Source organism: Bombina bombina, chromosome 1 (genome assembly GCF_027579735.1).
Source record: "Bombina bombina isolate aBomBom1 chromosome 1, aBomBom1.pri, whole genome shotgun sequence".
Lineage (NCBI taxonomy): Eukaryota > Metazoa > Chordata > Amphibia > Anura > Bombinatoridae > Bombina > Bombina bombina.
The window spans coordinates 1,127,736,189-1,127,752,138 of record NC_069499.1 but is presented as its reverse complement, the minus strand read 5'-3'; the positions used below and the strand labels follow the sequence as shown (position 1 = coordinate 1,127,752,138).

Here is a 15,950-nt window from a genome sequence, read left to right as displayed (position 1 = left end):
TATTTTTGCACAAACTTTTGAAATTTAAATCGAAACTATTATAGCTGCATCAACTGTGTATCATATCACTGTTTATTGGCTGATAGGTTCTTCCTGTTAGTAAGTAGCAATAAATAGGGAGTGCACAACTGATACTGGTATACTGATTTCAAATAAAATACCTGGATGTTTAAATGTTTCTTTTTCAGTGTCATTTTAAAGGGATAGTAAAGTCAAAATGTTTTTTTTTATTATTCAGATAGAGCAACTTACTGATTTACTTCTAATATATAATTTGCTTTGTTCTTTGGTATAATTTGTGGAAAAGCATACTCAGGTAGGCTCAGGAGCAGCAATACACTACTGATTGGCAGTTACACATATATGCCTCTCATCATTATTAAACTCAAGCATTTAGCTAGGTCTCATCAGTGCATTGCTGCTCTTTCAACAAAAGGATATCAAGAGAATTAAGCAAATATGTTAACAAATAAATTGGAAAGTTGTTTAAATTTGTATACTCTATCTGAAGAATGAAAGAAAAAAAATGTGTTTCACGTCCCTTTAAGAAAGGATGTGTGTTTGTATTGATCTTTGACTAATACAAAATATCTGAGTTGTTAGAAAAAGTGATATAATACATGGAATCCTTACTTATAAAAGAGAGAGAACGTTGATACAGGAATCAGTGAATATGACAGTGTACACATGTAAGAGAATGACATCCTGATGTCGGAAGGTAAGGAAATATCAGTGTTTTTATTATTCAAATAAAGTCAGAATGTACAGTTTATGCTTTTACTTACATTGCCCTTAGGGTTTCATATAATCCTTGCAGTTCGGAGGAATTGTGGTGTCTCCTTTTTTAATTAGGAAACTATTTAGATGGACTATGTGCCCTGCAAGGTACACCCTGTGTCTGCTACTAACAACATTGTTCTTTTTTTTTGTGACACCCCCTCTGATAGCGAGGAAGTTGCCTGCACGGCCAGGAGACAATCTTATTGGTATAAAAAGACATTTTTTTTTTAAAAAAAAGTGGCATCTTAGCTGTAAGTGATCACCAGTATGATGGTTAATAATTCCCTTCCCAAAACTTTTTAAATCTGTTTTTTACATGTATTTCTCTATATAAGCCATCCTTAAAATTGATCAGTATAAATCTCCACTACTCTATTGATGCATTTCACACATGCTCCATACAATCCCTCTCTTTAGTGCTCCTGTTGCTTTCTAGTTCAAACATAGCTGACACACATTCGGCCATATTTACAGTAATTTGCTAGGCACTTCAGCATTCCCTACTATTACTTGACTGTAATTTGAGCACATTTATTCCTACATACAAACCCAGTAACTATTAAATAAAAAAATATGAATCCGCCCCACCATATCTATTAAAGTGGTATCCTAACCACTTGCCAACCATAGAGGCTCACAACATATTGCTCTCAGCACATTTACTGGCCCTCTAACAGGAATAGGGTTAACGTATGATGCAGTCTTTGCAGGGCCAGCAATAATTATTGTAAATTCCAAAAGTCTGTGAAGTGTTGGATCCCTTTGTCAGGATAAGCTGCGGTGATGTCAAGAGCAGAGTCCAATCCTGTTCCAATTCATTTCTTGATATTCTCAGAAGCTATTTGACATTCTGGGTCAGAGATGGGATCATACGGGCCTGGGAGTTTAATTCCAGTTTTCCTGTCTACACACCAGCATTTGCCCCGTTGTCCATCAAGGGCTGGGTGACACTGTAGGGAAAGGAGGGGATAAATGTAGAGTTTTGAAATAACACATTGCACAGATATGTGCCAAACAGCGGAGTGCCACAGACAAACTCTGCCCAGTGTGACATAACACCCTGCACACATATAGCTTAGATAACATCAGTGTCAACCCCATCTCACTCACTACTACAGCATGATACAATATACTGCACACATATAGCTTAGATAACATCAGTGTCAACCCCATCTCACTCACTACTACAGCATGACACACTACACTGCACACATATAGCTTAGATAACATCAGTGTCAACCCCATCTCACTCACTACTACAACATGACACAATACACTGCATAGATATAGCTTAGATAACATCAGTACCAGTCCCATATCACTCACTACTACAGCATGACACACTACACTGCACAGATATAGCTTAGATAACATAAGTACCAGTCCCATCTCACTCACTACTACAGCATGACACAATACACTGCACAGATATAGCTTAGATAACATAAGTACCAGTCCCATCTCACTCACTACTACAGCATGACACAATACACTGCACACATATAGCTTAGATAACATCAGTACCAGTCCCATCTCACTCACTACTACAGCATGACACAATACACTGCACACATATAGCTTAGATAACATAAGTACCAGTCCCATCTCACTCACTACTACAGCATGATACAATACACTGCACAGATATAGCTTAGATAACATAAGTACCAGTCCCATCTCACTCACTACTACAGCATGACACAATACACTGCACACATATAGCTTAGATAACATCAGTACCAGTCCCATCTCACACACTACTACAGCATGACACAATACACTGCACACATATAGCTTAGATAACATCAGTACCAGTCCCTTCTCACTCACTACTACAACATGACACAATACACTGCACAGATATAGCTTAGATAACATCAGTACCAGTCCCATCTCACTCACTACTACAGCATGACACAATACACTGCACACATATAGCTTAGATAACATAAGTACCAGTCCCATCTCACTCACTACTACAGCATGACACAATACACTGCACACATATAGCTTAGATAACATAAGTACCAGTCCCATCTCACTCACTACTACAGCATGACACACTACACTGCACAGATATAGCTTAGATAACATCAGTACCAGTCCCATCTCACTCACTACTACAGCATGACACAATACACTGCACACATATAGCTTAGATAACATCAGTACCAGTCCCATCTCACTCACTACTACAGCATGATACACTTCACTGCACAGATATAGCTTAGATAACATCAGTACCAGTCCCATCTCACTCACTACTACAGCATGACACAATATACTGCACACATATAGCTTAGATAACATAAGTACCAGTCCCATCTCACTCACTACTACAGCACGACACAATACACTGCACACATATAGCTTAGATAACATAAGTACCAGTCCCATCTCACTCACTACTACAGCATGACACACTACACTGCACAGATATAGCTTAGATAACATCAGTACCAGTCCCATCTCACTCACTACTACAGCATGACACAATACACTGCACACATATAGCTTAGATAACATCAGTACCAGTCCCATCTCACTCACTACTACAGCATGATACACTTCACTGCACAGATATAGCTTAGATAACATCAGTACCAGTCCCATCTCACTCACTACTACAGCATGACACAATATACTGCACACATATAGCTTAGATAACATAAGTACCAGTCCCATCTCACTCACTACTACAGCATGACACAATACACTGCACACATATAGCTTAGATAACATAAGTACCAGTCCCATCTCACTCACTACTACAGCATGACACAATACACTGCACACATATAGCTTAGATAACATAAGTACCAGTCCCATCTCACACACTACTACAGCATGACACAATACACTGCACACATATAGCTTAGATAACATAAGTACCAGTCCCATCTCACTCACTACTACAGCATGACACAATACACTGCACACATATAGCTTAGATAACATAAGTACCAGTCCCATCTCACACACTACTACAGCATGACACAATACACTGCACACATATAGCTTAGATAACATCAGTACCAGTCCCATCTCACTCACTACTACAGCATGACACAATACACTGCACATATATAGCTTAGATAACATCAGTGTCAACCCCATCTCACTCACTACTACAGCATGACACAATACACTGCACAGATATAGCTTAGATAACATAAGTACCAGTCCCATCTCACTCCCTACTACAGCATGACACAATACACTGCACAGATATAGCTTAGATAACATAAGTACCAGTCCCATCTCACTCACTACTACAGCATAACACAATACACTGCACACATATAGCTTAGATAACATAAGTACCAGTCCCATCTCACTCACTACTACAGCATGACACAATACACTGCACAGATATAGCTTAGATAACATAAGTACCAGTCCCATCTCACTCACTACTACAGCATGACACAATACACTGCACAGATATAGCTTAGATAACATCAGTACCAGTCCCATCTCACTCACTACTACAGCATGACACAATACACTGCACAGATATAGCTTAGATAACATAAGTACCAGTCCCATATCACTCACTACTACAGCATGACACAATACACTGCACACATATAGCTTAGATAACATCAGTGTCAACCCCATCTCACTCACTACTACAGCATGACACAATACACTGCACACATATAGCTTAGATAACATCAGTACCAGTCCCATCTCACTCACTACTACAGCATGACACAATACACTGCACAGATATAGCTTAGATAACATAAGTACCAGTCCCATATCACTCACTACTACAGCATGACACAATACACTGCACACATATAGCTTAGATAACATCAGTGTTAACCCCATCTCACTCACTACTACAGCATGACACACTACACTGCACACATATAGCTTAGATAACATCAGTGTCAACCCCATCTCACTCACTACTACAGCATGACACACTACACTGCACACATATAGCTTAGATAACATCAGTGTCAACCCCATCTCACTCACTACTACAGCATGACACAATACACTGCACATATATAGCTTAGATAACATCAGTGTCAACCCCATCTCACTCACTACTACAGCATGACACACTACACTGCACACATATAGCTTAGATAACATCAGTGTCAACCCCATCTCACTCACTACTACAGCATGACACAATACACTGCACAGATATAGCTTAGATAACATAAGTACCAGTCCCATCTCACTCACTACTACAGCATAACACAATACACTGCACACATATAGCTTAGATAACATAAGTACCAGTCCCATCTCACTCACTACTACAGCATGACACAATACACTGCACAGATATAGCTTAGATAACATAAGTACCAGTCCCATCTCACTCACTACTACAGCATAACACAATACACTGCACACATATAGCTTAGATAACATCAGTACCAGTCCCATCTCACTCACTACTACAGCATGACACAATACACTGCACAGATATAGCTTAGATAACATAAGTACCAGTCCCATCTCACTCACTACTACAGCATAACACAATACACTGCACACATATAGCTTAGATAACATCAGTACCAGTCCCATCTCACTCACTACTACAGCATGACACAATACACTGCACAGATATAGCTTAGATAACATAAGTACCAGTCCCATCTCACTCACTACTACAGCATGACACAATACACTGCACACATATAGCTTAGATAACATAAGTACCAGTCCCATCTCACTCACTACTACAGCATGACACAATACACTGCACAGATATAGCTTAGATAACATAAGTACCAGTCCCATCTCACTCACTACTACAGCATGACACAATACACTGCACAGATATAGCTTAGATAACATAAGTACCAGTCCCATCTCACACACTACTACAGCATGACACAATACACTGCACAGATATAGCTTAGATAACATAAGTACCAGTCCCATCTCACTCACTACTACAGCATGACACAATACACTGCACAGATATAGCTTAGATAACATAAGTACCAGTCCCATCTCACTCACTACTACAGCATGACACAATACACTGCACACATATAGCTTAGATAACATAAGTACCAGTCCCATCTCACTCACTACTACAGCATGACACAATATACTGCACACATATAGCTTAGATAACATAAGTACCAGTCCCATCTCACTCACTACTACAGCATGACACAATACACTGCACACATATAGCTTAGATAACATAAGTACCAGTCCCATCTCACTCACTACTACAGCATGACACAATATACTGCACACATATAGCTTAGATAACATAAGTACCAGTCCCATCTCACTCACTACTACAGCATAACACAATACACTGCACACATATAGCTTAGATAACATAAGTACCAGTCCCATCTCACTCAATACTACAGCATGACACAATACACTGCATAGATATAGCTTAGATAACATCAGTACCAGTCCCATCTCACTCACTACTACAGCATGACACACTACACTGCACAGATATAGCTTAGATAACATAAGTACCAGTCCCATCTCACTCACTACTACAGCATGACACAATACACTGCACAGATATAGCTTAGATAACATAAGTACCAGTCCCATATCACACAACTACAGCATGACACACTACACTGCACAGATATAGCTTAGATAACATGAGTACCAGTCCCATCTCACTCACTACTACAGCATGACACAATACACTGCACATATATAGCTTAGATAACATAAGTACCAGTCCCATATCACACAACTACAGCATGACACACTACACTGCACAGATATAGCTTAGATAACATGAGTACCAGTCCCATCTCACTCACTACTACAGCATGACACAATACACTGCACATATATAGCTTAGATAACATCAGTACCAGTCCCATCTCACTCACTACTACAGCATGACACAATACACTGCACACATATAGCTTAGATAACATCAGTACCAGTCCCATCTCACTCACTACTACAGCATGATACACTTCACTGCACAGATATAGCTTAGAAAACATAAGTACCAGTCCCATCTGACACACATAGTTGCAAAACGTTTAAAAACAAAATTCAGGGACACAGCACATGTACAGATTATATAATGCACTCTACTTGACAATATGTAATATGCACAAAATATTAACTACTGCATTATTAAATATAACCTGTAAACTAGAGGATAACTGCACAGTTATGGCTAACACAATGGCAGCAGTCCAGTCTCACATATTTACAAAGCAAGGTACAGTATGATGCACCTAAATGCTACAGCTGAGAAAGTGTAACACAAACTCTCTAGACAAACTCACATTACTGTTACATTACAGAGTTATTTAATTTTCTGATTAGATGATACTGGGCAGCCCTGTGTACAGTAGGCAGAAAACAAGATGGCTATCCAGGGAACTGTGCCATATTACATACTTTGCTAATGAAAAACCTGACCCTTGGTATACAATCAACATAAATATATAAAAATTACCAGTACAATTCTTATACTAGGGTATATAACACCAAGAATACAAATACATAGATAATTAATTCATGGTCTGCATTGTGTTCTGTGATATGGCTATGAGAGGATGATAGAGAGCAGTCTGACAATACTGATACCAGAGAGCCACCAAAAAAGCACTAAAACCACAAGGCGCTTCCTGTCCCTCACGGACACACGAACAAATGAGATAATGCAATAATGGCCAAGGGCAGATACTCTCCAGAGCGCTCTGTTCTAATCAGAGCCTCGGGCACCACAACCGCCCTTGGGAACCTAACCATGGGTCCCATCCCCCACTACTGTGCTTTTGCAGGTTTTTGGACAGAATGTGGGTAAAAGCAAGTCGTGAGGGGGATGGGACCCATGGTTAGGTTCCCAGAGGCAGCTGCGGTGCCCGAGTTTATGATTAGAACAGAGCGCTCTGGAGCGAATATCTGCCCTCTGCCATTATTGCATTATCTGATTGGTCCGTGTGTCCACAACCAATCGTATAATGTTGCAAGTGTGTCACTAGCACCTAGTCTAAAACCATCATAAGTGACTGGAAGCCAACAGTCAGATGAAATGATGCACAAGAGGCTGAAACTAATTCTGAGTATAGAACTGTAAGTATGCAATGTCACAGTAAGGCCTCTAGTTATTAAGCTCTGTACTTACCTGCATTCGCCGGCCCCAATACGCCCGCCTAAGTTGGCCTAACCTCGCTGCCGCGGACCTGAATACGCTCGCCAAATTTATCAATAAAGCTGTCAAAAAGCTGTGCACCAAGTACGGGGAGATGAGCAGCTGACTGTGATATTGGCTGATCGGAACAGCCAATAGAATGCGAGGTCAATCCGATTGGCTGATTGAATCAGTCAATCAGATTTTTCCTACCTTAATTCCGATTGGCTGATAGAATCCTATCAGCCAATCGGAATTTGAGGGACGCCATCTTGGATGACGTCCCTTAAAGGAACCTTCATTCGTCGGGTAGTTGTCGGGCCAGCAGGATGTTCCGTGTCGGAGGTCTGCAAGATGGAGAATTTGGCCTGGCTGGGTGAAGACGGATCAAGGTAGGGTGATCTTCAGGGGGTTAGTGTTAGGTTTATTTAAGGGGGGATCGGGTGGGTTTTAGAGTAGGGGTGTGTGGGTGGTGGGTTTTAATGTTGGGGGGGTTGTATTTTTTTTTACAGGTAAAATAGCTGATTACTTTGGGGCAATGCCCCGCAAAAAGCCCTTTTAAGGGCTGGTAAAAGAGCTGATTACTTTGTAATTTAGAATAGGGTAGGGCATTTATTTATTTTGGGGGGCTTTATTATTTTATTAGGGGGCTTAGATTAGGTGTAATTCGTTTAAACTTCTTGTAATTCTTTTTTTATTTTCTGTAATTTAGTGTTTGTTTGTTTTTGTACTATAGTTTTGTTTATTTAATTAAATTTAATTTTACGTAATTGTATATAATTTATTTAATAAAATTAAAGGTAGTGTAGTGTTAGGTTTAATTGTAACTTAGGTTAGGATTTATTTTACAGGTAATTTTGTAAGTATTTTAGCTAGGTAGTTATTAAATAGTTAATAACTATTTAATAACTATTGTACCTGGTTAAAATAAATACAAAGTTGGCTGTAAAATAAAATTAAATCCTAAAATAGCTACAATATAACTATTAGTTATATTGTAGCTATATTAGGGTTTATTTTATAGGTAAGTATTTATTTTTAAATAGGAATAATTTAGTTAATAATAGTAATTTTTATTTAGATTTATTTAAATAATATTTAAGTTAGGGGGGTGTTAGGGTTAGGGTTAGACTTAGGTTTAGGGGTTAATAAGTTTAATATAGTGGCGGAGGTGAATGGGGGGCAGGATAGGGGTTAATAAGTTTAATATAGGTGGCGGCGGTATAGGGGGGCAGGATAGGGGTTAATAACTTTAATATAGGTGGCAGCGGTATATGGGGGGCCGGATAGGGGTTAATAAATTTAAGATAGGTGGCGGCGGTATAGGGGGGGCAGGATAGGGGTTAATAACTTTAAGATAGGTGTCGGCGGTATAGGGGGGTAGGATAGGGGTTAATAACTTTAAGATAGGTGGCAGCGGTATGGGGGGGCAGGATAGGGGTTAATAACTTTAAGATAGGTGGCGGCAGTATAGGGGGGGCAGGATAGGGGTTAATAAATTTAATATAGGTGGTGGCGGTAAAGGGGGGGCAGGATAGGGGTTAATAAATTTAATATAGGTGGTGGCAGTATAGGGGGGACAGGATAGGGGTTAATAACTTTAAAATAGGTGGCAGCGGTATAGGGGGGCAGGACAGGGGTTAATAAATTTAATATAGGTGGCGGCGGTATAGGGGGCGGCAGATTAGGGGTTAATAGGTATTATGTAGGTGGCGGCGGGGTTCGGGAGTGGTGGTTTAGGGGTTAATATATTTATTATAGTTGCGGCGGGGTCCGGGAGCGGCGGTTTAGGGGTTAGTAAGTTTATTTAGTTGCGGCAGGGTCCGGGAGCGGCGGTTTAGGGGTTAATAAGTATAATGTAGGTGGCGGCGGTGTAGGGGGGACAGATTAGGGGTGTTTAGACTCGGGGTACATGTTAGGGTGTTAGGTGCAGATGTTTCCATAGGAATCAATGGGATATCGGGCAGCAGCGAACATGAGCTTTCGCTGCTGTCAGACTTCCATTGATTCCTATGACATCCGCCACCTCCAGGTGGCAGATTGAAAACCAGGTACGCTGGGCCGGAATAGTGCCGAGCGTACCTGCTAGTTATTTGATAACTTCCAAAAGTAGTCAAATTGTGCCCAACTTGCGTTCGGCACATCTGGAGTGACGTAAGAATCGATCTGTGTCAGACTGAGACCGGCGGATCGTAGCTTACGTCACTATATTCTACTTTTGCCGGTCTCTAGCCTTTGATAATTAAGGCGAATGAGCCTCGCCACAAATACGCTGCGGAATTACAGCGTATTTGCGGTTGACGGCTTGATAACTAGAAGCTCAATGCATTTCAATAGATTATTTGTAATGCTTATGTAAAAATATTATGTACAAGTTCCTTTCATGTAACTGGTCCTGTGTTCCCCTGGCCTTTGGAGTAAGGTTGGGGTGCTGAGCAACATTTGGTGCAGTTTCCTATTTACTTCTATTATCAAATTTGCTTTGCTCCTATGGTAATCTTTGTTGAAGAGATCACTAGTTAGGTGTCAGGAAATATCGCTGTCATCTAGTGCTCTTGCAAATGCAGTGCGCAGACCTGTGCACATTCCTGAGCTTACATCCATGCTTTTCAACAAAAGAACAATGAAAATTGGATAATAGAAGTAAATTAGAAAGTTGTTTAAAATGTCATGCTTTGTCTGGATCATAGATAACTGAAAGCTCTGGTTCATCAATGCGCGTCTATCACTCAATCGTTTGTTATAACAGTACAAGGAGCTGATAGTCAAGAAGTAAAGCCTCCCACTTTGCTTGCTGGCAAACTGAGCACACACTACTACATCGTGCCATGTTTTGTGGCATAGTTAGTGTCAGATACTGGTTAGGGCCACACACAACATAGATATAGCTTAGACAGCTGCAGTGCTAGAATCTCATGCATAATTACAGCATACAATAGTAAGCTGCAAACTTTGCATTAAAAATGGAAGATAGTTCCTTCTCACACATTAATGACAATACAATACAAAACACAGCAATATTCAGACAGCAGGAGTAACTGAGTTCCCATATTACACACACACACTACTACTACTACTGCAGCCTGACTATGTATAGGAGGAAGGTGGGTTCATAATCTCAGATCTGACCCCATTGCCTACAGGCTCCTGTATGTGCATATATTAGCTCACAGACAAAGACTACAGCCCTACAGTGAAAAATCAGCTCCCAAACTGTACCTCATAAGTAAAGTGGCCAGAATGTCTACATATATTTTACCTGACAGCAATCTAAATGATGTCATAATACATTACACTGCATAAGCATAACTCAGATAGTGTCAGAATCAGCACAACATACAGCATATCATTACAGCTGCCCCAAACAGTAATGCTGCCATGTAACCTTCTCTCAAACTCAGACCCATTAACACAAAATGACACATTACAGTAGATACAGGTACTTTAGGCAGCAGCAATACATACACCTACTTAACACACACTTGTTCATAATGAAAAGGTATCTTTAGACAGACACACCCACACAGGTATAGTTAAGCCAACACCAGGGTTCACCAACATACATTGTACAAAATACAACACACAGTTAAAATTCATACATCAGCACTGCTAGGATCCTCCTCTCACACATTATAACATATAATAGACTACAGCGGTATAGCTCAAACCATGCCAATCTTTCTTTCACACATCAATGACTGTATTCTATACAGGAAGCAAAAGTACAGAACTCCACCCACTGCTGGGCCCACAAGATCAGGAGTCCACTTCCCGTATTACAGTCTAATATCTAATTACCTGTTTGGGGTTGAAGTGCCCATTTTTGTCACAGTTTGGGATCGGAATATTCAGGAAATCCTCCTGCGTCCGGGCTTGAGAAGCTGCCAGTCTCTCCAAAGCTCTATTCAATTCCCCATGGCAAGAACCCTGAGAGATTAATGTGGTCATTAAAATGTACATTCTAACACTATAATATTAATGTTGACAGCATTGTGACTGCACTTTTTAGCCATATAGATTTTCCTACCAAGGTTTAAAGGGACATTGTACACTAGATTTTTCTTTGCATAAATGATTTGTAGATGATCCATTTATAAAGCCCATCTGAGAGTGTTTTTGTAAAAATTTATAGTTTTGATTATTTTTTAATAACATTGTGCTGTATTTTCATATGCAGGGAGGTTGAGGAGGGGGGAGTGTCTACTCTTTTTGTTTGCCCATCCCCTTCTACTGGGTGTCCCAGCCAAACATCCTCAACAGTTCTACACTGCGAGCTTCTGAGTACGTTTTTAAAATGTTTTATACTGGATTTTTAGATCAGCATCTGAGCATATGCTACTTTATAGTAGTGTTTATTACATGCAGTTATATGAAAATTGGTGTATACTGTCCCTTTAATATCAAATTTATTTTTAAAAGATGAAATGGTCACTCCAACTAACAAAGAAAAAAAAAGTCTGATTACAATAACATAAAAGTGACTTAATGATAATGATACTTATTGACCAAACTATTAGAAGTATCTAAACTAGATCACTAAACCTCAATAAGCCTGGATCCAAGTGTAGGCGATTCTTCATACAAACTTAGGTCTGTATTGTGTTCAATAAGAAAATGTTGTAATATATTATAGTATTTTATTTTTGCACAATTGTTTACCTATTTGTAAAATTCCCACAAAGGGGTGCTCTAGAGTGGCACTGCTGATGAGTGGCTCAGCAGTTCAGTAGTGCACAGCCACTTTTTCAGGGGTTAAACACACGCGAAAAGGCAATAAAAATGCTCTACAACATTATCACGCCTCACTTAATTTACCAAAGGTACTGAGACTACGGGCAGAAGTAAGATTGACTATAGTTACAATTTCATATTACAGTTGTCAGATGGCAAGAAGGATTAATAGTCCATAACCCAGAAGACTCAGGTTCTCCCAGTACACCTAAATCAATATTTAAGACTTAGCAAATATAGCAAAGATGTTATGGAACACTTAACAAATGGATATAAATTCCCCAAATATGTGTGGCCTTAATTTAATAACAGCAAATGGTTTGAGAGGCCAATTTTTCTGGATAGGTCTATTGGCTATAAGGACTCCCAAGAAAATGTGGTTCAGGTCAAGTTGTATAATGTCAACTGCCACTTGCGAACAAGGGCAATGACACCGGGAATATGGTACACTAGCGATGCTGACGTTGCAGTCATTAAAGATCATCACAAAAGCGGTTCATTTTCAGTTTAATAACTAAGCCATCACTAGTGTACACTTGTGGACAAGAAGCCACAGTTTGTAGGTGCTCAAAGAGGCAGGTTGGTGCTTTAATATCGCAACACCAACAAATGCTGCAATATCATATTGAACTGTGACTGATGGAACAAAATGATTAGGCTAAATTTCTCTTTAAGAAAAGTATGTTGATGCTAAGGGGCATTGGGAGGAAAATCTACTAGATACACAAGTGATTTCCAGGCCATTTCCTATTGTTTTGTGGATCTATATTGGGGGTTAAAAATATCTTCTCAAGAAAAATATATTTACAGGTTACTAGTAGCAAAGTAAACAGATAATAGTGGCACTTATCTGATTAGTTGATTTCTTACCAGGCGTATGTCTGTGACATGAACATTGTTGAAGGTTTTTACAAGCTTGCTTCCACCATTCACTTGGTTACGTTGTATTTTGGCCTGTTGTTTTTGGTGGCATTTCTTGTCTTGAAGGCCACAAGGGCTAATGTTGAAATGATCATCCTCTGTAGAGAAAAATGAAGTACATGTTGATGACTTCTCTAGAGGCAGTGCACTCGTTATAGCTTGTCAATTGCCAAAATACTAATATCATTCACTTATTGTCCCTGGCACAGGTTTGCAAAGCTAACATTCCAAAAAAAGTGATATAGCTGTATTATAAAGAAAGGCCAGCATCTGTAAAACATTGAGATACAAAAATATTGCCCACTGAGGGACAGATTACGAGTGGTGCAATAACAGTTACTCGAAAGTGATATTGGGTTTATTGCGGCTGTTTTTTGCGAGCGTCGGATGTAGTGCTTGTATTACAAGTTGAAAGTAAACGCAATCGCTTGAGCACAATTGAATATAACGCACGTCGGAATGGCACGACCTCAGAGATGAAGGTAACTGAAGGTAAGTGTCACAAAACACATGAAACATACATTTAAAAGTACAATTACACTCATATAACACTATCTAATAAAAATTATTTTATTATTATTATTATTATATTGGAGACCTTTGCAGTCAAGTAGATGAAAACATGTAAAAGCGTATTTATGTAGTATACATATTAAATAAAGTGTTTAACTGTGTTTGTACTGTAAATAGTTCACATATATACTGTATATATATAAATATGTATTTATGAAACATATTATTCTATGTGAAGAACATTGTAATGTGAAATATTAATATTTAATGTTGGGTTAGCTCACTTGAGAAATTGGGATCGGGTTTAGTCCCACCCCCCCAGACACACTTTTTTTGCTCCATTGACTTCTATGGGGGAATACGGTAATGCGCTTGCGATATTCAAAGTTCGGCTTTTTACATGCGTCGGAATAGCACGCAAGCAAAAACTTTTTAATTTCAACTTGTAATACGAGCGGTACCCGACGTGCACAAAAACCTTACTTATTTTGGAGTTAGTGCTCAAGCTGGAGAGATAAATAGCCCTCCACTTGTAATCTGGAGCTAAGTGCATTGGAAAAACAGGTGGTAAATTGGTTATTGTGAAGTTTCGTAATGGATTGGAATTGCTTCAAAATTGTGAAAAGCATACTTGTCAGCTGTCACAGGTTTTGACCTTCTATTCCATTGTATAATTGTTCTGGGAGTTTGACCCACATTGTAAAAATCTTTACTGAGTTGTGGAATTGGCATGGATGTCTACAGCTATTTGATAGAATCAGAGATGATGTTTTTGTTGGTCTTATGTATATTTTTGTTTGCAAACGGTGGCATCTGCACATTACTTCAGGACAGCAGAAAAAAAATAATATATACAATTTAGTAAACTGGCATCTGTGATTCTCTTGCTGTTTACAAATTAGATTGAATAATGTATTTAATATTCCATGCATATTGTGTACAATGTCTATTGGGTGTTTTGTGTAGGAGCAGAGGGGCTAGAGGTATGGAAACTGTCAGCGAGTGTCATTGATACTACTGTAACCTGCTTACTTGTGGCTAAAGTATGAATGGAGAGCTATATTACACTTCCGCTTGTGCGGCAAGTCGGCAACTTCGCTAGATGGAGGCTTTTTGCGTGCGTCGGGTTGCACTCGTATTGCAAGTTGAAAGTAAAAGGTTAGAGTGCGTGTTCTCCCATTTAAAGACATATGCACACATATAAAACCATGTGTATACATAGACACACACATATATATATATACATTGGAGCCCATTGCAGTTAAAGGGACAGTATACACAAAAATTGTTATTGTTTAAAAAGATAGATAATGCCTTTACTACCCATTCCCCAGCTTTGCACAACCAACATTGTTAGATTAATATACGTTTAAATCTCTAAATTTCTGCCTGTTTCAAAGGCTTGATTGACAGCCTCTTAATCACATGCTTTTGTGTTTGCTTTTCACAACAGGAGACTGATAGTTCATGTGGGCCATATAGATAACAATCGCCTAGATTTAGAGTTTTGTCGGTGCTAACTAGCCTTTTTTTTTCCAGCACACCCTTAAGACAACGCTGGTATTACGAGTTGTCTGAATGGCTGCGTTAGCCTCAGAAAAGGGAGCGTTGAGCATAATTTAGCTCCACTTCAACCCTCAATACCAGCGCTGCTACGGTAGCGGTAAGCTGGAAAAACGTGCTTGTGCACAATTTCCCCATAGGAAACAATGGGGCTGAGCTGGCTGAAAAAACCTAACACCTGCAAAAAAGCAGCGTTCAGCTCCTAACGCACTACACCTAACACCCTAACATGAACCCCGAGTCTAAACACCTCTAATTTTACACTTATTAACCCCTAATCTGCTGCCCCCGCTATCGCTGACACCTGCATTTTATTATTAAC

At 39.4% G+C, this 15,950-nt stretch overlaps 1 protein-coding gene across 1 annotated transcript in view; it reads right to left on the bottom strand.

Annotated features, from left to right (window-relative positions):
* Positions 1–719: 719 nt before the first annotated feature.
* Positions 720–15,950, bottom strand: part of IGFBP4 (insulin like growth factor binding protein 4) — a 117,800-nt gene continuing 102,569 nt past the window's right edge. The window contains exons 2-4 of the mRNA XM_053698422.1: positions 13,502–13,650; positions 11,699–11,827; positions 720–1,730 (exon numbers count right to left, since the gene is read on the bottom strand). Coding sequence (XP_053554397.1) covers positions 1,596–1,730; positions 11,699–11,827; positions 13,502–13,650 — 413 coding nt within the window. The 3' untranslated portion in view covers positions 720–1,595. The remainder of the gene's footprint in view (positions 1,731–11,698; positions 11,828–13,501; positions 13,651–15,950) is intronic.